The following is a 21,535-nucleotide window of genomic DNA, read 5'->3' on the forward strand; positions in this document are numbered from 1 at the left end:
CCCATATAAAATGCCTACACGTGACTTGTTAGAAAAGTGCTCAAACATTTTTGGAAAATTGCCAACTCATGTGGTCATGACATGTAATGCTCACCTGATCAAACTTGAACATCTAACCCTTTCACAAGGCAAATGACATGGTTTGACTTAACAGCTGTATTTGCTGCACATTTCTGTATCTTTTCATTAAGGGCACCCAACATTCAGTACTGTTTAACATGTGCACAGGTATATGCTGTCATGATGTATGGCTATCTTCTCTATATGCACCTACCTTTGTTATAACTTGCAGTGGGAAGGAACATTTAGATCAGGCAAAGACAGGTCCTGGTGAGCCAGTACATTTCTGGTTTTTGTTCCATCTGAACTTTATCACAAGACTTTGTTGGCTGATTAGAAGTCAGATCCTGAATATGCCGAATGGTGAAACAAAGTGCCTCCGGCACATGGCAACCTGCATTCATTAAACCTGTTTAATTAAAACGAATTCAGTTATGTAGTTATAGGTTTGGATGGAGCAAAAACCAGGACCATCTCTGGGTCTCCAGGATGAGGGCCGCCTACACCCTCTTTAGATATAGGCTAAAGCAGTCATTTGATAACTACGGCTTCATTTTATTGTAATATTTGCTGACTTTCTTTATTATGAAAAATAACTCAGACTCAAGAATCATTTGTCCTAGATTGCAGTCGAACCGCTAAACAAACAGAAATGGGACCTGGGAACTTTTCAAAAACGTGATCTGTATATAGCATGCATTTAAGGCGAGTCCAGAACCTGAACATAGAATCTTCATGCATAAAATAAGCTATACTGTGGGGATACGTGTGAGATACATTTGAAGAGGCTACAGGAGGAATTGTGCATGTCCTCTACATCGTTCAAAAGTGCCATAGTTCGCTGCTAGATGCTGTAGAGAATAGGGACCAAGGATACCTTTCAGAAGCATTTTCCACCTGGTTAGCTCCACTTTTCGAGTAGTGACGCGCGTGACATGTAGGCGGTGCTTCTGGCTTTTTCTGAGACTAGAGTTGGAATCACTGTCCACTCCACGCTTCATTGCACGGTTAGTTAGCTGGGTCCTTATTGAGACGGGATATCTCTATAGTGGCCGTGCCAGGATAACTCCCCGTCTTCAGCCGCCTGGTAGCTCCAGTTTTCTAATCCACAGTTCTTCATCCAAATACCCCTCGTATTCTTTCGATGAGCGAAACTGCATAATAAGAAATTCGACCAAGATTTTCCTCCGCGGCAGTCTTTTTCATTAGACCGCGATCGGACCAGGCTAATACTATACATTGGTTTAATCTTTTGGGTAACGTTTGATACTTGAACACGAATTACTTGTGACTGTGGCGTATAACGTTGGATTAGCTATCATTAGGAACAGATCCAGCGTTTGCTCGTAGTGACACGAAACAATCGGTACGCTGGCATCGAATCAGTAACGATAATGCACACAACGGAATGACTGAAGAACATAGCAAGAATCGGATTGTTTTTAGTATGTGACAGAAACGCAAACGGAAAGCGAATGATCCAGAGGTATGTGTAATATATTAAAAACTATTGTAAATATTTTGGAGATATGGGTGAAGAAACGCTTCCTTTTGTCCTTGATCGAAGTAGCTATCGATAGCCAGTTACCCAACAGTTAACAGCTGAAATTCATTGTATGAATTGTATCCAGCTAGTTGGTCAGCTACTAAAGCAGCATCTGCTTTAGTTTAGATGCTGTAGCTTGTAGTGATAGTAAGACGATTTCACGACATGTTTATTTTGAGTGGCTGTGCGAGAAAGTATTTCTATAACGGTGTTTAACAATAAACTTGTTTGTTTATGTTTTGGGTCAGGTCTTCACTGAATCAGCGGAGTGCGCAGTTAAGAGATGCTGAACCAAAACCGAGTCTTCAAGAAAAATTTCCAAGCCCCTGATTAGAACCACCTCTTGTGTTTTAAGCTCTGAATGCTACAATCACTTTTATTATTTTTGCGTACATAATAAGTTGGGTAATTATAAATAGATTTTGTGTTGCCGTATTTTTTATTTTGCAATATTTCAGTTTCTTTAAAATCAAACGGGGATTTACTGAACTGTCACAGGGCTCTGCATCAATGGCATTTTTAACGAAGAAAAAGAAGTTCAAGTTTCAGACTCATTTTACGCTGGAGGAGCTAACGGCTGTGCCTTTCGTTAATGGAGTTCTTTTCTGCAAGATACGACTACTAGACGGAGGAGACTTTGCAAGTGCATCGTCCAGGTAAAATATAATTAAATGTCATCAGAAATAATACAGAATATGCATTCTTGTTTTGACCCTTTTACCTCTCACACAGCAATTGTTTATGGCGTACCCCATGATCTACCCGAGCACGTGAGGCGAAGTTAATTACCTAGACTTTATGGTAAAATGTATTGTCCAAACGGGAATTTAGAGCCGTGACCCTGTTATTACCGTTGCCATAACTACTATCCTTACAGTACCCCGGTAAGAATTAGGCATGTTTCAGTACATTATACTTTCAAAGGAATTACTGAATTGACTGTCTAACACAACTATTTGTCAATATCTTCAAAAATCGCCGATTACTACTAAACAGCTAAATTATTTTAAAAACTGCTTCAGTTTTGAAGACCAGTTCAGTTTACGTCTATGGTTAGTTGATATTTCCTGCCTGGTCTTGCACTCTGGGGAAGGATAATTACAGTCACAATTATTCCCGCTAAGTGTGTGGTCATGGCTACTTGTAGTGATAGTATCTTTATAGTGACTACGGTTGCTGTTTTAACCTGTGCTTTACATATGAAGCTCACTGTCATTGACATGAGCAGAGCAAAGCTAGTTTTGGCAGTCGACTGTCGTATGAAACCGGCAGATTCATTTTTGTCCCTGTCTACTGATGTCTGACAGGACTGTCTGGCTGTGCCTGAACAGTAGTAGAGTTTGCTTGGAAAAATTCACTTGACAAGGGCTTCCCTACAGCAAAGAATTTAACAATATCCATATAACAAGTAGAAGCATATATTTGAGCTTTTTTAAAATTATTTTGAGAAAATTGCAGTCCATGCTTCTGACACAATTGGAACTTTATTACAATGTAGCAACGTCTAGACAAAGCTTCCAATGCTTTATTCCCAAATATCAAGCCCACCCAAAGGTTATTAACTGCACAGTTTACCTCCTTCTGCTATCGCTGTGGGGGACTTCTGTGTTCACTTATCGTAATAACAATAAGTGAACAAGGTGGTTATGACATTCTCAAGCTGGTGACGGGTTTTGTTTCCATTGGTTACCCTTCTGTGCCGTGTGCTGTGAGAGCCAGAAAGGTCACAGGTGCCCACAGGGCTGGAAGAGAGCTGCAACTGGGCAACACTCACCTCGGTGTAAAGGCCCCATTTCACATTCTGTAGTACTGCAAATTTCAGCCAATTTATCAGAAGTATTTAAATAAATTTTTTTTGCTTTGAATCACTGTGAGTTGGACAAGGCTAGACATACATAAATGTGAATTATTAAAGAGCATTTGCCCCCTCTGGAACCAGCTGGTGGTTTACCTCTTTAAAAGAGAAGCTGTGCCAGATGTGTAATGTGTTGTGCCATTGAAGTCCCCTTCGATGGCCTCCTCTTTGCATGCAGCTTTTTCAGAATTCTGTTGCCTGTATTTACATCATAGATGATATGGGTGTTCACCTCTTCCTGAGGACGCAAGTGACTGGAGGAACTTAAAGTGCTGTTAACTGATCAAAATCAGTTCAAAAATTTGGGTTTTTCACCACAAGCTAAACAGAATAAAACTGTGCTGTAGCAGATAGCATCTTTTGTTCTCTTTGCATTTGCATGTAGAAAACAGGTATGTGTGTGTGTGTGTGTGTGTGTGTGTTTGTGTGTGTGGCAATGCAAAGGTATCAGTAGATCTGTTTCAGGGTTACAGAGGATTTAAAATGACAACGGTGGAGTAGAGCAGTGGCAGTCTGCTCTGAATATGTCTCAGGGCTTTGTGGACCAGACGCACAGGTGTCAGTCTAAGTTTGCATACATGTAGAGGGGGATGTAGGCTAAGCACAGTTTTGCATATGACGGTTCTTTGGGCTGGCACTTCCTCTTGAGCCAGAATGCCCTACAGTTAACTCTGGGTTCAGTGAGCTTTCTCTGTCTTGCCATTAGTCATGTACTGTGCTGATTAGTGTGTCTAAAAAAAGTTGTCTGTACGAGGGCCATCTGTTATTTGTGTGTAAGAGTTTTTTTTCTTCTTTTGCCCAGGGCAAATTGGGCTAAGTTGGCACGCTATAAAATCATAAAAAGGGGTAATGCTGCGGAACCAGTGAGAATATTAAGGTCAAAGATAATCTGTAGTATTCTAGGACTATCACGTTATGTCATATTTGTCTATTTGACAGTCCTTTGCTGTTGTGTGCGTGCCTGTGTGTGTGTGTGTGTGTGTGTGTGTGTGCGTGCGTTTGTGCGTTTGTGCGTTTGTGTGTTTGTGTGTGTGTCGGGCGGCGGTGGTGGTTGTCTGTGTTTATCAGTGCATGATGTGCACCGGAGTGCTGAGATGGTTCATTATGTACTGTACTGTACTGTGTGTGTGTGTGTTCTGGTCGGTGCCTGCAGTCGAGAGTTGCGGAGGCTGAGTCATGGTCGTTATGCCAGTCATGCACAGCGCTCACCCACAGAGATGCCAGGTCTGTGTGTCCCAATCCATGGGGCTGATGGGAAGGCAAGATGAGAGGTGTGCCCCAGAACTTCCCTTTTAGACTCGCCTGCGATTTGGCACTAATGCCTCTCTGTTCTCCCTGATGGGAAAATATAAGGCCAGGATGGGCCTGATGGTCAAATGGTGCTGGAGCTTGGCTTTCGTTTCTCTCTTTCTCTCTCCTACATGTGATAACACTCTTTCACTCTATATTCTGTATAGTGTCTCATGTCCTGTCTATCTGTCTTTCTTTCCTTTTTGCTTTCTCGCTCTGTCTGTTTTTAACCATTTTCTCTCTCTTTGTCTTTCTCCATCGCTTTCTATCTGTCTCTGTCTAACATGAGCTAACATGAGAAAAACAGGAAGGAGAGGGCAGTCTATCACACCGGTTCAGGCAATGTATTATGTGAGCTTTGTTTTCCATCATCTCTACGCATTCAAGGGGCCAACTTAAGTGCTCTTTGCAAACTTCCACACCAGAGGAAATCTCTTGCGTTGGAAGGTTGTGTTACTGACATCAGTGCTTTTTAAAAAAAAACTAACAAAAAAAAAACAGAACTGAGGTTCACATATACAGTAATACATCACTCCCCAGACTCCTACAGTCCTGATTAGTTTACATTGGCCCTTGACAGCTGATTCACCACTATCTGGCCGAGAGTGACCTGTAGAGGCCACGTTGCACTCCTGCTGGGCAGGGCTGTGGTTCTAGAATGTACCGGGTTTCTCAGAATCATGGCGTGAGAATTCTGGAAGGAAGAGCTCGAGCACTCCATGAGCTGCACGCAAGGCTTGTTTTTGTGCTACTTTGTGCTCTGACATCAACATTTTAGTGTGTTTAAAGATTTATGCTGTTTGTGTTTTATGTCTGAACTTAGTGCTCTTGTCTGTTTTCTCCTCCATGAAAAAGTAAAGTTTAATCCTACGAATGCTTTGACAGGCAGCCAGTTTACCCCAAGTCTAAAGATTTTCACATTCCATTCATTCTGCTTGTAGCATTTTGGGTTCACAAATTTCATTTTGGTCAGGAGGTGGGCAAACAAGCTGTAATGTTTGACTTAGATTTTGATCATCCCAACTTTGCTCCCCTAAGGGGGTGGAAGGTGCAGGTTCATTCTGAGAAGTTCCACATCAGAAGAATAAGTGTTCTGCTCATGATGTCAGAAGTGGAGTTCATTGGGATCAAAGGTCTCCCCCAACCCCCCCAAGATGATTCAGCTGACTGCTTTAACATTTTCCAGCTGAGAACAAAAACAAGAACAGTTATGTATCTGGAATTATTCCAAAATAAAAAGAAATGGCTAGAAAATACAAGAAAAATAGAAATATGGCCTAACTTTTTTTTGAGCATTATTTGTTGATTAAGCTTTTTTGTTTTCATTTTTCATTCAAATGTCCTAAATGCATAATGCTAAAATTGATATAATATGTCATCCTGGACAAATGAGCTGCTGCTTTCTTGTCACGTCCTCTATGTATTATCAAATAAAATTCTGGTTGTTGCAAGGTAGGTTGTGTATTAATGAGTGTAGGTAGGTGTAGCTATTATCAGGTTAATCCACTGAACACTGAGCATTCTTGATTCGCATTCTCCTGTTGGAGACCAGCCCAGGATGAGCATGTTGTTTAGTAGAGTGTTTAGTGTATAGCCCCCCCAGCTCCCCTGCCTCCCCACCCATAGCAGGTGCCCAGTGCCCAGGGCAGCCTATGGTGTTGGGAATGACCATGGATGATTAATGTCCCCATGTGGGTGTCTGACTCTTCTGTATGATACTTTGTTCCCGTTGTTAAAACCCTGCTGAGGTTTAGTTGCCATCTCTTTTTTATTGTGAATACTTAGGACTCGCCCCACATGGCTAAGTTATTAATTTTGCTGCTTTTCTTGGAGGGGATTTCTCTGGGGGGGGAGTGGAGTTGAGCGGGTGGTCTCTAAACACAGCAGGCCAAGCAAACTGAGTGCCAGTGGACTTGCATTCCTGAAATTCCTGATGTGCGATAGCGATGGGAGACCGAGGAAGGGAAAGAAAGAGAGAGAGAGAGAGAAAGAGAGAGAGAGAGTGAAGACGGGTGTGTTCACACTCAAAATGGAATGACTGGCAATGCCTTTCCAATATGCCATTGCACAGATCAACACCTCTTACATGGATGCCTTAATCTAATCATCTGTGACCATTATCAGGAAATATAAGCAAAGCATTGGAATAGCAGCATAACAGTAGAGATTTTTACTAGGTGTATTGTAGAAATCCCTTAGAATCAAGCGCAGAATCAAGTTTACCTTATCACAACAAGGCGCTTGGCCTGAACACCACCTCCACTGAATTTGGTAGTACCTTCACACCCTTGCTACCCCTTCTTTTGTTTGTGTGCTCTGTATGGATCGGAAATGAATAGCCTTGATGGAGAAAGATTTAAAGAGCTGCATACATGCATAGACATAGACATATTTCTGTCTGCTGTCTTCTGCCTCAGGCAGGTCCCTGCCAAATTTTATAGAGAAAGGCAAAGTTTAGATTTGCATTTGTGTTACATTTACTGGCTCTAAAATCAGCCAATCAATTTTTGTCCTTTTGTTTCCTGCAGTGTCTCTTTTTTCCCTCTCTCATTTTCTCTCCATTTCTTTATTCCCCTCCATAGCTTGAAGCTTTTGGTGAACTTGGCTGTGTATTTTCAGAAGGTAGAAGATTAGCATTTTTAGCACACTGGCCCTGTTCCTCCGTTAAACCAGTTGGTCACGGTGGCTAATGTGCCTTTTGCGAGCGCGTCTGTGTTGAGGACGTGTCAGCCCAGAGAGGATCCAGGAACCTTTGTTCCAGTTGTGAAAGTGGTGCTCTGCCAGGAGAGAGAGAAACCAGCTCCAGACTCCGCTCTTCAAAGATTCCTTTTGATCATGCTTTCCCAATTTTCTGATAGTGTGAATATATAGCCCAGAGACTTCACAGATAATTTTTGCAGTGGAGCCATGAAATGTGCCAGGCTTTCTTCTGTTTTTCTCCCATGTGTTAGATGGTGTTTTTTTAAAGTAGATTTCAATAGTTGTTAAATTGTGTGAAGTCACTGGCTGACATCTTTGATGGGAGTGAGAGGATAATTGGCTGGGACTGCCTGGCCGTCAAATTTAATCACTGCCTCCCTTATATTACTAAGCAGATGACAATTATTGTTAGTAGCAGAGGATTATGTATGTATGGCTATAACAGTTTTGTAGATTACTTGGATGTAATTTGAGTGTGACGTGGATCCTTGTGGTGTTCATAGCTGTCGTGAACTCTATATCTATTGTGAACTACATAGGTGTGTGTGTTTTTGTGAACCCTGAAATGGCAGCTTATCAAGAGCTTATAATTATAGGGTTCTGCCTGACAGTTAAAATTAGGAATGCTCTTTGTTATGTCGTTTTGGTGGACAACAGGTTAAAACCAACCCCAAAATTACTTATTTTAGACATGTTCTAACTGGCATAGCTTTAATCCAAAAGAATTTTATGATACTGGGCTTGCCATTTTAAAGCCGGGTATCTCAAAAATAGCCTATACAACAAACAAATAGAACCATGTAATTAAAAGCTCTTGAGGGTTCATGATATGGGGACAGTCTCATCCACAACGAGTAATAATTATTTTTTGAATAGTAGGAAAGATCACATTCTATTTTCTTTACGTGTTTTCTCCTCTTTATTCGGGCAAGGGGAAAGCAGAGGTTACAAAAAAGAGATGGGATCACAGTACTGAGGGTGCAATTGTGAGAAATTAAACCTTTGGCCACTTGGAGACATTTGTATATGAGTCAGCCACCCTTTGGACTGCAGCAAACAGTCTCCCTGTAATAATAACTTAGCCTGTAAGTCCATTGGACCCTGTAATGATTTTGACAATCAGTGAAATGCAACGCTATTGCAATTCTCCTTACAATTGCACAGATTGACCATGACTCTTTGAATGCTGTCCAGGGACATGCCTTGTCTGTCAGTTTGTCAGACTGTCTGTCTTATTCCCTCTCCCCTCCCTGCCGCTTTCAGTCTCCATCACAGTGCTGAGTCTCACTGAAACCGTACACCCGTCCCCTTTTTAATAGAAACCCCGCTGTAGCGCTGGAAGAGCATTCCAAGTGGGTCAGGCTACGCGCTGAAGTATAGAATAGAGCGAGGATGGGTGTTACTGAGTTCTTTTTGCTTATTCCCCTCTCCATGGCTCTCCCCTTAGTGTACATTATAATTCTGGTCACACACACCTCTTCACTGCCCCCCCCCCCCTCACCCCCATCACTCCGCCTCTCCCTGCAACACATAAACAGCTTTTGTGTCTGTACTGGCTGTCTTTGAGCTGAGCGGAGTAAAGGGGACTGAGTGGAGGAGAGGTTTACCAGGCAGAGATTAGGATGACTGGGATGGGCTCAGCTGTGCTGGGGTGGGGTGGGGTGTGGGGTGTGGGGGCTCCTCGGCACAGTTTAATCTGCCTCTCAGAGTGGGGCTCGCTTCCATTGACCAGGGACAATTCAGGGTTTTTGGAGGGTATTGTCCGAATTCAGGAGAGCCCTGCTTTCCGTGGAGAGACTGCAGAGAAGTGGGGGTAGGAGGTATGTAGACCTGTGGGATTTAGAGTAACGTTTCAATTGGCCACCGATCTGCACCATGGAGAATACGTTACACTAAACAAAGGCTCCAATTAAATGCAATTACGCTTCTGAGGTAGAATGACAAACCAGCAGACCTTACAATACCCACAGGCTTGAGTTAATCTGTGAAGCTATGCAGAGCTGGTGCGTGTTTGTGGATCTCTTTCCTTTGTTTGATGTCTCTCTCCCTTTTCCCCACATTATTTCTTTAGCCCATAGAACAGCACCCAGAGTCCTGCACTGTGCGCTAATTGTGCTGGGAACTAGATCAGCCTACATTTACTGATTTACTGATCCTTTGATTGTCTGGTGCCTAATTGATTAATTATAAATTCTAGTGTACTGACCCAGCCAGCTTCAGTCTCCCATAGCGGCTCAGGACTATGTTTGGATAATTAACGGCCCACCTCACCTCCCAGTGGGTCTAATCAGGACACTTGGCCATGCTTGAGGTGTACAGCGTGCCTTTGTTTGTTTTTGGCAAGACTTTACATTAAGGTTTCAATAACTAACATGAGTTAATGAATTAACTAACTGTAAAAGTGAATGAACTAATCTATTAATATTCATGTTAACCAAGCCATTAGCAAAGATGGAATAGGAGCAAGCGGTTGAGCAAGTAGGTTTCTTAGTGGTATATGTGCAAGTGTTACATTAGTGAACAATTTCTTCATGTTAGGAATTACTTAAGTATTAAGTACCTTAAGTATTTCCTGTCGGTATATGAAACATTGCTTGTGATGACCAAAAGAGAACAAATAATACTTCAATGAATTTGTGTTAACATGGAAGAGAAGGGTACATGATTTGATAAAAATGCAAATAAATGAGTTTTTCAGGCTAACAAATGCTGTGTTGATAGATTAGTTCATTCTTTGTTCAGGCTTGTTAATGCATTAACTCATGTTAGTTAATGGAACCTTAATGTAAAGTGTTGCCTTTAAAAAAAAAAAGAGAACAGAAAATCCTACTTCCTTCTTTATTTATTCACTTTATTTAGACAGGAAAAGCAGAGAGGGTTACAGATGATAAATGATTCTGTGAAGAAATGGGAGCACTGTGCATAAAGTGCTGCAATAAGGAATCAGATGTGTTTTCACCTGTTTTTGCCCTTGTTGTTTTTTGCTTCTCCTGCCATCGTGGCTGTTGGCTCTGGGGGATGACAGGTACTGGAGGGGCTGGCTCTGTCTGTCAGGGATGCCCTGTGCGCCTCATTATTACTGATCCTCATTAACCCTCTATCTCAGGCCTCTGGAGCTTTGTTTGCCTTTGGAGAAGAAAGTAACAGGCTAAAAAAAAAAAGATTCAGAGTTTGAAGCCATCTGGAAGCACGCTGTTAAGGAAAAGATTAGGGAGAGCCTGGAGGCAGGGGTGCGGGCAGGGTTGAGAGTAACGTGTGCGGGAAAGGGGTCTAACTTCACATGGATGACAACATGAAAAGAAACCGTCACAGAGAGAGAGAGAGCTCTCTCTTAGCAGTGTGCTATTTTGCTTGGTGAGGCATGCAAAAATCTGTTGGACATCTTGATTTCTGTAAAGTGTTGCCCTTACCAGCTGACCATCAGTGAAACTTCTGCTAAAGAACCTGGTCTCATATCATTGCTGGTGCAGTGGTTGAATTCCGCGGGGAGGGAGGGAGGACACACCTAATGGGGAAACAATCTGTCAGTATTGATGGACGATCTCATTTCCGTGACGCTTAAGATAAGTTATAATAAACAAATTATCCCACACAAATGCATGCAGACAAGAAAAATGTGTTCAGAACCCTGGTGGATTTTTTTTTTTTTGGGTGGAGGTGGAGTTGCTTGGAGCATGAGGTACTTTCATCAGGTGAAATTTCCTCCTTAAGCAGAGCCATCCTGTCCGTGTGTGGCCATTTTGATTGTTACTCCTCTCACACCTCAGTTTCCACTTCTGTTGACGGCTCCCCTTTGATTCGGCCTCCTCCAGGTGCCGATTCCAGCCCGTTCCCCTCCGCTCCCTGTGCGCACTTCCCCTCCCTGCCGGGACTTGTCGAACAGCTGTTTTCGTTTACCGTCTGCCGGGAAAAGCCTTAATCCCACCTCTGTGTTTCGTTTTTACTTGCCGCATGACTAGGGGTCAGGGGTCAGGGTTCAGGCCGGAACGGGAGGCTCTCAGCATTTTGTCTGCTGATTGATTGGAATTCCTGGGTGACTCCTTATATACGTGCTGCAAGAGCTCTGGAGCCGACGACTTCAACACCCTCCTTCTGTTCTATCAACACAATTCCAGAGCCTTCACTCTTTAGACAAAGACATGCTGCCGAGCTCCTTAGTATGGCTCTTACAATACAGCAGTGTCCCCATGAGGTAGATACTCTGTTTCCCCATAACTCAGTATATGGTTAGAAGGATTAAACTGTGTTTCTGTTCCGTATTTGTCCCGTGTATATCTGGATACTTGGCTGTTGTTTTCATTATGTAAAAGAAAATGAATACCGGTACACACTGCACACGCATTGCCACACAAGGTTTTATGTTGAAATGTTTCAGCTAACCTGAATGCTTGTTTTCGTTGTTCCAGCCACGTTAGAGGTGATTTCCTGCTAGAGATTTGTGGGACCCCATTTTATGACCACACGCCTGAACTACCCTAGGCCACACCTTGTATCTGACCCTGTCCTGTCCGTATGCCTGGCATAGCCTGAGCCCGACAGACTGGTGACAGCAGGCGTGAGAATCTGTGCTGGAATAATGGGCCAATTAGCAGGGCTGAACTGCTCCACAGAGATCCAGGGAGCCATTAAGCTCTTACCTGTGGGGAACCCCACCTGTTGATGTCTTGTGAAACTTGGAATGAGGCCAAAGGATCACGTCAACTCTCGCGTACCCCTCTGCGTCCTGTTCCATCTCGCGTCTGGTCGTTCACCACCAGGCAACTGTGCTACTGTGGTGTGGTGTGGTGTAATGACTTGCAATTAATTGCTATTGTGGTGTAATGACTTGCCATGAAACGCCTGCAACATAATCTGTGTGATTGCGTGTGCATGCATGTGTGTACTGGTGTGCCCCTTTGTGGATTTCTGTGTGTTTTAGTGCATCTGTCTGGACTTGCAAGCAGTGTCTCAATCGATCTTATAATAAAAAGGCGGAACATCTGACTCGTGTGTCTTCTGTAGAACCCCAGTAAATAGAACCCCTTTATTTTCCATATCCTGTATTGATGTGCCCTATCAAGGGGGATACAAGGTCCTCTTTGTTACGTTGCAGAGCCGTTTTGCTCTTCAGCTTTTTGACCATTTTTGACTGAACTGAAGCCCGCGCAGCTTACGGAGAGGATGATGATTAATGGAGGTGAGATGTGGCGGCTCTTGAAGCTGGCAGCGCTGTTCAGAGCAAAGCGGGGAAAGGGGGCCTGAAGGTTAGGTGGAGTCGACGCCAGAGACAGGAAAGATGAAAGTGAATTCCAAGCTGACGTTATGCAGAATAAGGAGAGGGGAATGGAGTGAATAATGACTCACGGCCCTTTGTTGAATACTCATGCCAAGTGAACTCTCACTTTCCAGTAAATATACTTTTGCTCGCGGCCCAGAAATTCTTTTATGTTGGAGAGAAAGAATCTGATCTCTGTAATTTTCCCTTCTTGTGGAGATTTTCCATTAGTTGACCCCACACCTGCATGTTTGACCCGGTCAAGGAAATACCCGCATTTCTCTAGCATTTTGCTTTTTGTCTGTCGTCTTTTTTTGCCCTCCTTGCTTGATTGTGAAAGTTGTTGGTTGTACCCCATAGGTTTCCTTTCCTGCAGGTTCTAAGATTACGATCAGATTCCTAAGCTCTTTATCCTGGTTGTTTTTGTTTTTGGACAGGGCTTCATTTTGCCAATCGCAGATAGAGGTCTCTCGCAGGTCAGAAGGAACCGGCATGCTCTGATGCCCATCTAGGGGCTTGAGTTTCCTCCAGGCATCTCCAGAACTCTGGAGTGCAGAACAGGACACACTTCTGTGGGCTTTGAGCTGCGCATTCTTCAGTGGATTAGAGAACAACCCACCTTTGTAGGGGTTTCTAGAATGTTCTGTTGTGTTAAAAACCTTTTGCTGTCTGTACAGTAATCTGTGCTACTTGTTGATTTTGCTGTACTTGAATTGCTCATGTCATGTCCAGACAGGCATTTGGAACTCTATTTGATCCAGGCATGTTTAACCGATCAGATATTTTTTAACTTGATGTAGCCTACTTAGAGTAAGCTTCTCTAATTTCCTGTAGCAACGGGACAGTTCACTTCCTCTACTTGGAATGTGTGCCTTTCCATTCTCATGCGATTTGTGCTAATAATGTTGTCATGGAGACCTGAAGTTTTTTCCTCCATGGTCCCGCTCTTCTGCCACGCACCCAAAAAGAGAACATCTTTCCAGCAGTCATACAGTACTCTACTGTTTGCGTGTGTGTGCGCTTATATTTGTCTGCATGATTTTGTGTGTGTTTGTGTGTGTTTATGTGCAGTGTGTGTGTGTGTGTGTTTGTGCGTGCGTGTGTGTGAATTTCACTCCCTCAATGCCTGTGATAGCACTGAGCTCTGCCGCACAATGCCATGTCCTTGAGTCTGCTGCTGGGGACAATGCGTCTATTAAAGGGCGAGCCCTGTCCAAACTTCCCCTGCGACCTCTCGTCCCTCTGCCCCGTCTTTGTCTGTCCGCAGCTGCCCGCTGGACAGGACAAAGCCCCTCTATTGAAGGGAGAGCAGGCAGGCCAGGGGCAGTGGACCTGACCAGAGTCACCCCGCAGCGCTGGACAGGATGGGGGGCAGATCACTCCCTGCCATGTCTGTGGGTGTACCCGTCGCCCGCGTGCCCAGTGTGGGCTGGCCGATCGTTTGCTGATGTGTTCGTGCACAAGGGTTGCCATAGCTACTCGCAGAGCTGTTGTTTCCAAAAAGTGTGACAAAAGGACCAAAATTTGTTTACATGCAAGTGTGAGGAAGAGTGTTGGTGATTGCAGATTTTTTCTATTTTCATTTTATTTCTTTTGGTTTGTCTTTTCTGTTTCTCAGTTGTGTACCACTTGAACAAACAGTGCACATTGGGTACAGATGCAAGGTTGTTTGCTTAAAATATATACAGTGGGGACTTGATCTTTGGGAGCTACACCATGTTATTTGAATGATGCAAATACGTTCCAAACTCGCTACAGTACCGCAAGTCTCTCTGTGCAGTGTGTGGAACGCTAAAAACCTTTATCCCTTTCTGGTTTGCGCAGTGTGGATCTGAAGGGCCACGCCCTGCCCCTGGTTACGAAATCCCTGAAGTAGCCTAAGTCACGGAGAGCCGTGAGAACCCTCTTGCAGGGCTGCATGGAGCAACGTTCTGTGTAGAGCGCTCTCTGCGGTGTGGAGGGGGCGGAGTGTGTGGCTGTCTAGCAAGGTTCCCACTGTGGGAGAAGAGGATTTGCCTCAGAATGTCTTGCGTTACACTTACATAATTTATGTGCTTGGCTTGCACCCTTAACCAGTGCAATTTGCAAAGCTTACATTTTTTGGATTCTCCATTTTCTTATTCGGGTGTCTGCTGAAGCTTATGTACCATACACAAGGGTATGACCACAGGTTCTTGAATCACTAATACCCTACCAATTTCAGCGTGGTACGGATCTTGGCACATGTGAGTGGTATGACCTCGTTTCTTGAGGCCTTGTTTCGAACAAAGGCCACCAGAAGCAGTAACCCATGATGTATACCACATGACCAGCGCTCTTTACTTCTCTGGGTGGGTGTAAGCGACACCCATCGGCACGTAAACAGTCTTGCTACGATAAAACGCAACACCCTTCAGTGTTGGAACGGCTAACAGGAAGTCATTGTTTTCTATAGGAGAACAAAGAGCCAAGTGAAAAGCAGCGGGACATTTGCGTGGTCACTGGAGCCATATCCTACTCATAGTGATTGATGTGAAAACTTAGCGTGAGCCTACAGCTAGGCCTGATTGATTGTGGATACTAGGGCGTCTTGCCTTTAACATACTCGGGCACTCAGACAGAAAACATTACCATAAAGCATTGCTGTGTTTGCTAGGTAGTTTACGGCAGGGTAACTTGAGGTGATGGGTCTGTGGAACGTGCTGCTGACTCCAGCCAATGAAATTCCATTGGAAGCCCAGTTCATTTTGACTTGCATTACCATGCTGGTTCAAATATGAGGTAGGAAAGCTGCACACTAACGAAAAAGGATTTTACTGGGTGCGTCTCCTTCCTCATATCTTTCAGGGTGACATGAAAGATTTGGACCCGCCCCGCTGTGGTCGTTGTGCTGTTGCCTGTAACTGTAGGGCTGAATGGCATGTGTGTTCATAGTAGTACTTTTGACCACAGTCAGCTTGCTCCTCTGTGATGTTGCCTTTACAGGCGTCCCTAAAATCAGAGCGTGCTTCCCTTTAATCTGGAAGGAATTCGCCTGTTGTGGGGCCATGTTGTATACATAGAAACGAAACAAGACCACAACGGTCGCCCCCTTGCCTGCCTTGGACAGAGTCGGGATCTGAGGCGCCGTGGATGGAAATGGTGGTCTTCTGAGTGAGCCGTGTGGTCTTGCAGTAGTTAAGCTGGACAGGCGCTGCGTCTTCAATCTTTGAATCTGTCAATGTGGAGAAAAGCAGACTTCTGTTTTGTGTTTGTCCCTCTGTTCTTTCCTAATTACCAACACAAAGAAAACATAAACAATGAATGGTTTTGTAGTCAGACGCATAACATGAATCCTCTCAGGCCTCAAATGAGATTACTGCGCTGAATCGCATCCAGGTGATTACACGATTAATAATTTTAATGGTTTTTTAATTCTATTAGCAGTAGTAAAGCAACTCGCTGGGTATGTCATCGCCCTGTGCACACGCCCTTGCCGGTCTGTTCCGCTGCTGCCCCTGACCTCGTTTGTTTTCATCCCTCCATCTCCCCGATGGTTCAGTGTTTTCCCTGTGTTTCTCCCCATTGATTTGGGATGAACCAGAAATAGAACAGAGCAGTGCGCTGTGGATGCAGCTTGATACACGTGCAGAGCTCACGCTCGCTCAGTCTGATTCAGGGCAGCTGAGAGAGAGAGAGATGGAGAGAGTGGGGGAGCAAGGGAGCGAGGGAGTGATAGAGTAAGAGAGAGCTAGTTAGAGAGGGAGGGAGAGAGAGGGGGAGGTGCAGAGTGAGAGATATGGAAAGATTGCGTGAATTTGTCCTGAAATACACATGCACAAACCAAAACGTGGTATGCCAGAATACCGTAGAAAAAATTCAATAGGCATGTATAGCATGACCTTTAATACAGAGAACAGATGATATGAGATGACAGATTTTAAATGACTGTATTGATTAACTGATATCCTCACCAAGAAGAACGCACATTAAAACAAAAGCACTAATGGATATATTTAGACAGACTATTTTTACTGTTGTGTGCATGTGCGCGCACGTACGTATGTGTATGTGAGTGTGTGTGTTGTGTGTGCGTGTGTGTGCGTGCATGTATACGAAAGAATGTGTGTGTCTCTATATATGAAAGAATGTTCTTTTCTTGTTGACAAGGGTGTTCCTGTGATAACATATAAGACTGGTATTTCTCTGCAAATATGCTACAGGTATTTGTTTTCTAGAATGGCTTTCCAGAACTCAGTGGAACATTTGGCACATTTTGTATTTTGCAGTATTTTTCCACAACTCCCTGAATGACCTGCTTTCCTCCTGGGAAACAATGAATTTGGCCATCAGGGCAGCATAATGGTTTGATGATCAATATTCTGTACTCTAGTGACCTGGACAAGCTGTGTGTTGTCCCACGCAGTACTGAGAGACACAGCCATTTTGGCTCTCTTCAGTGTAGTGGTGGCAGGTGTATTTCCATTGTGTTTCCTTCGTCGGGAAGATGGCAGGATGCTGTAAGAAAAGTGTGAGTGCTTGGACGGATATCTGGTGACAGAATATACTGCAGTATATAAAAATACTTAATACCATCCAAATCGTGCTTGATTTTTGCTCTGCATGTTTTATTGGGTGTTCCATTAAAGAGTGTTTATGGACATGACACTGTGATGCACACAATGCAGGAGATTCTGTGTTGTCAAACTACAGTTAATATGTTGCAAGTGTTGTATCATTGGCTAGTGAGTTAGACGGGTCTAAAGATTTGAAACAAGATTTGGTTGGCAGAAAAAAAGGTGGCCGTTGGTTGATATTATACCACATTTCAAAGGAAAACCCGAACTTTTAAATTGAGTTTAAATCTCTAAACTTCTGACTTTGCTGTTGGCAAAGGAAGGCAAAAGTGTTAATTTCCAGGTTTCTCATCCTAATCAGTCTGCTCAATAAGCATTTATATCCATTTCAAACTTTTCCTCTGGCTCCTCTGTCTTGTGATAGTGGGAGTTTCTATGGAAACTGCTATAATACAGCTGCAATATTCAATTTGTACCAACCAAGATGTGAAATGTGGTAACTCCTTAGCTGATATAGCTAGCTAGCTATATGGATAGATTTTAATACAAATAGCTGGGCATAAGGGCTATTAAGTGGATGGAGCCACAATTAAATGAACATGTATAAACAGTTACTGGGAGTGCAATATGTAGCCAACATGTGGGTGAAGTCTGCCAGGTGGTGAGCAGAGCCAAATTCAAATCTTTCTCAGAATGTGAAGCAACATGTCCCATCTTAAAACTGTCATGTAGACATTGTAAGATTTTTAGTTCAACTACAAATCTTCAATACAGAGGTTGTGCCAAAACGCAATACTTGGGCCCACTGATGAAAGAAAGCCTTAGTTCACAGCTCACAAGACTTCAGTATCACTGTAAAGACTGACAGTGCCATATTGATACAATCAGCCAGGAGAGGGAGAAGGGTGAATGAAACTGACTCGGGAGTGATTAACAAAGCAGAGTTGCTAAGGCATTGTGTGACTCTTGACAGAAACTAATCATCTCACTCACCAATCATCACTGGTACCACTAATCAAATCACAACTAACAGCTTAAAAGAAGGCCAAGACAGACAGTCGGGGTGCATTTTGACTTCGATGCTCCCAGAGTACATGCTACGTGTATTTTCTGTTGCTGCCATATTTTGCCAATAAAGACAGTTTCTACGAAGACCAAGATTTTCTCGTCCGGAACCTTATTTTTTCTTACATTGGCGAGCCAGCCCAACGCGAGCTGAAAAAAAAAAAAGAGGGGAGATTCCTGACATCAGCTTCCAATACGGTGAGTATCATCTTTCGTGATACAGCTTCCACTTTTAATTCAGTTTCACGTCTTCAAAGAACCTACAAGGAAAGGAGGTTTCCTGACTGAAATTGTTGGTAGTAGTCTTTGTTTGTAAGGTGCAGTAGAAGTTGCAGGGTTTAAGTCCATTCATTTCTCTAAAACAACAATTCTAAAGCAACTGAATTGCCGACGTACTGGGTATAGGGAACTGTTTGGAATTAACAAGTTACTAACGCAACTTGCCTGTTTCGTGCTTACAAATCGACAAACTATTCTAAAGTAACAGAATAGGGCCCGACGGACTGTGGCTAGGATTTGTTCGCGACAAGCTGTATACATTCCTAAAGTAATTGGAATAAGAGTTGTTGGTTCGACGTACTGAACCTGTTTTTGTGCTTGCAAATCGACGAACTATTCTAAAGTAACTGAATAGGGCCCGACGGACTGTGGCTAGGATTTGTACGCGACAAGCTATACGTTCCTAAAGTAATTGGAATAGCGTTGTTGGTTCGAGGTACTGAACCATACAGTAGGTGTATAAAATATTCCTAAAGCAACTGGAATATAAAGTTTAATTTTGGTTCAACGCACGGAACCAGGTTGCGGTGATTAACGTATCGTAACGTATTTGGAATTGTTTTTTGGGTTCGAATCAGCAAGCCCGATTGCTGTTTTGGGAAATAGAGGTTTTTGCGCACAGAGGTGGTGCGAGGGTGCTTTCCTAACTCTTTATTAAGTGGGAACAACTGAGAGAATCTATGATAATGGAATCGTTTATTCTTCAGTACATTGCTAAGCACGGCAAATCAGATATGTTGGAGGGAATAGAGAACCAGGAAAAGCCGTATGAATGGGCTGCCTTCCAATTTGATAGGAACACGACCAATAAACTTAGGAAAAAAAGTAAGGTTGCAATGGTTTTGAAAGGCGTCCTTGCTTCTTACAAATTAGGCAATAAAACATTGGATGCTCTCAAAGCAGAGAATGAAAATTTGCGACAGCAAACTGGTGAGCTTCTGACCTCGTTACAAAGCCATCAACTTAACGCGAATTTGAATGCCGAAATCCAGCTAGATCTGCGCAAGGAGGTAGCTCAATTACACATAAAGAACGAGGAGCTCCACTGTGAACTCTATGCTACGCAGACAGAATTAAAAAGCGTACGAGGTACGTGCGATTACTTGTATGAGAAGAATAGTAACGCTCCGGGGAACCGGGTTCGGGAGGAAAGTGACGGCGCGGTTTGGAGTGACGCACAAAATACAGGTTTACCTCTGGTGGGGGATGGCAGTTCGTTACGTACCCTAAAATTCCCCGTAGCGCCAGTTCACGAGACCACTACTATTATACCGGGGGAAGGGGGAAACAGAGTAACCACTACAACCACTGTAAAGCCGCTGTCTCCGAGCGAGATTGAGGCTCTCGTAAAAAGTATTGGTGCATTTGTTCCCTCAAAGCGAGATCCGGTAGAGTTTCTTGCGAATTTGGAACGTATGGTCGGCCTACATAGATTGACTGATGTTGACGCATGTGTCATTTTGTCTGCTTGTTTACCCCATGCTCTTGCTAGTGCGCTTCCACTGGACATACAAAATCGGGAGGCCAACCAACAACGCAGAAAAACGGGGTTGTTGGACATTTTGGGCACTCGTGCTGTGGATTGGGAAAAGATAAGGGAAGTAGTGATGTGTCCTTCTGAACACCCGGCCGCATATGCGGCGCGCCTATGGGAAGCCTTTTCGTCTTATAGTGGCATCGCTGGTTTAACACAACAGGATCCCGCATTCAAATCCGCATTGATTGCACAAAGCGATTCGAATACTCGGAGGGCTTTGGCGCTACATATAGATTCGCATGCCGCATACGCAGATATCGTAGCAAAAATGACACAGCTATATAACATGAATCTCAGCATTAACCAATCTAGAAAGCAACCAGTGGCTGCACTGGCCGAGACCACATCATGCCCGAATCATACTCGTAAATCGGTGTCGTGGAAAAATGAAGGTTATGTGCCGGAGGATGTGAGACAAGCGAGGGGTGAAAGGCCCCCCTTGTTTAACCCAAACGGGGTAATTTTATGTTATGCTTGTGGAAAGGAAGGACATATTGCCAGGGAATGCAACTCAACATTAAAAAGAACATCTCCATATTCGGAGATTAGCAAACAGCTCAGTGAAATGCAGTCGGTTTTACAAAAACTGAGCGCCGAAAACGCTGAATTGCGCGCAGCTAATAAGGGGATGGGATCGAAATGTGCTAATGCTTCAGCATAGGGGTTCCAGGCCTCCGTGAACCACATTGCACCTTTGGAACGAGATACCTATGGTAGGCCAATTGTAAATGTTGCTGTTGGAGGCCGATGCAACAGTTGGCTAGTGGATTCTGGTGCTTCCTTGTCAATTATACACTCAGATAGTCACCCTCGCAATCCCACGAATACAATTACTCTGGAAGGTTTTGATGGTACAGTGTCTATTGCTTCTCAGTCGGACAGTTTGGCTTTTCGAATTGGCAGTGATTCTTTTAATGCTAAGGCTTGGTTCAGTACAACTGGTGATGCTCGCAATATTTTGGGATCAGACATAATGAAGAGGCGGGGATACATAATCGATTATGGCAATAATTGTATTTGGCGCAATACTCAGAGTGGGGATGATTTAGTCGAAATTTCTGATGTGCATGCGGTGTTTGCTATTAAGAAGGCAGAGGATTATGATTTGGATAGCTTGTTGTCACATGATGATACCCAGCTATCAGACCTGTTAGGACAACACAGAGGGGCTTTCGCTAAAAGCAAGCATGATTGTGGTCGCATTGATCCGGGTGTCATAGAGGTGAATGTGCAGGGGCGGGACCCACCCCCTCTCAGACAGTACAGCTACCCGAATGAAGCAAACCCCTATGTGCAGAGTGCAATTGACTCCCTACTTGAACAAGGTATCATTAGGCCGTGCTTATCTCCATGCCTAGCTCCTATATGGCCTGTACGTAAACCGGATAACTCATGGCGTTTATGTATTGACTAT

The 21,535-nt window shown here is 43.7% G+C and overlaps 1 protein-coding gene across 1 annotated transcript in view; it reads left to right on the forward strand.

Annotated features, from left to right (window-relative positions):
* Window positions 1-1,018: 1,018 nt before the first annotated feature.
* fam102aa (family with sequence similarity 102 member Aa) overlaps window positions 1,019-21,535 on the forward strand; it is a 51,213-nt gene continuing 30,696 nt past the window's right edge. Inside the window, exons 1-2 of the mRNA XM_035378671.1 lie at window positions 1,019-1,546; window positions 1,855-2,262. Coding sequence (XP_035234562.1) covers window positions 2,117-2,262 — 146 coding nt within the window. The 5' untranslated portion in view covers window positions 1,019-1,546; window positions 1,855-2,116. The remainder of the gene's footprint in view (window positions 1,547-1,854; window positions 2,263-21,535) is intronic.

This window comes from Anguilla anguilla, chromosome 10, assembly GCF_013347855.1.
Source record: "Anguilla anguilla isolate fAngAng1 chromosome 10, fAngAng1.pri, whole genome shotgun sequence".
NCBI lineage: Eukaryota > Metazoa > Chordata > Actinopteri > Anguilliformes > Anguillidae > Anguilla > Anguilla anguilla.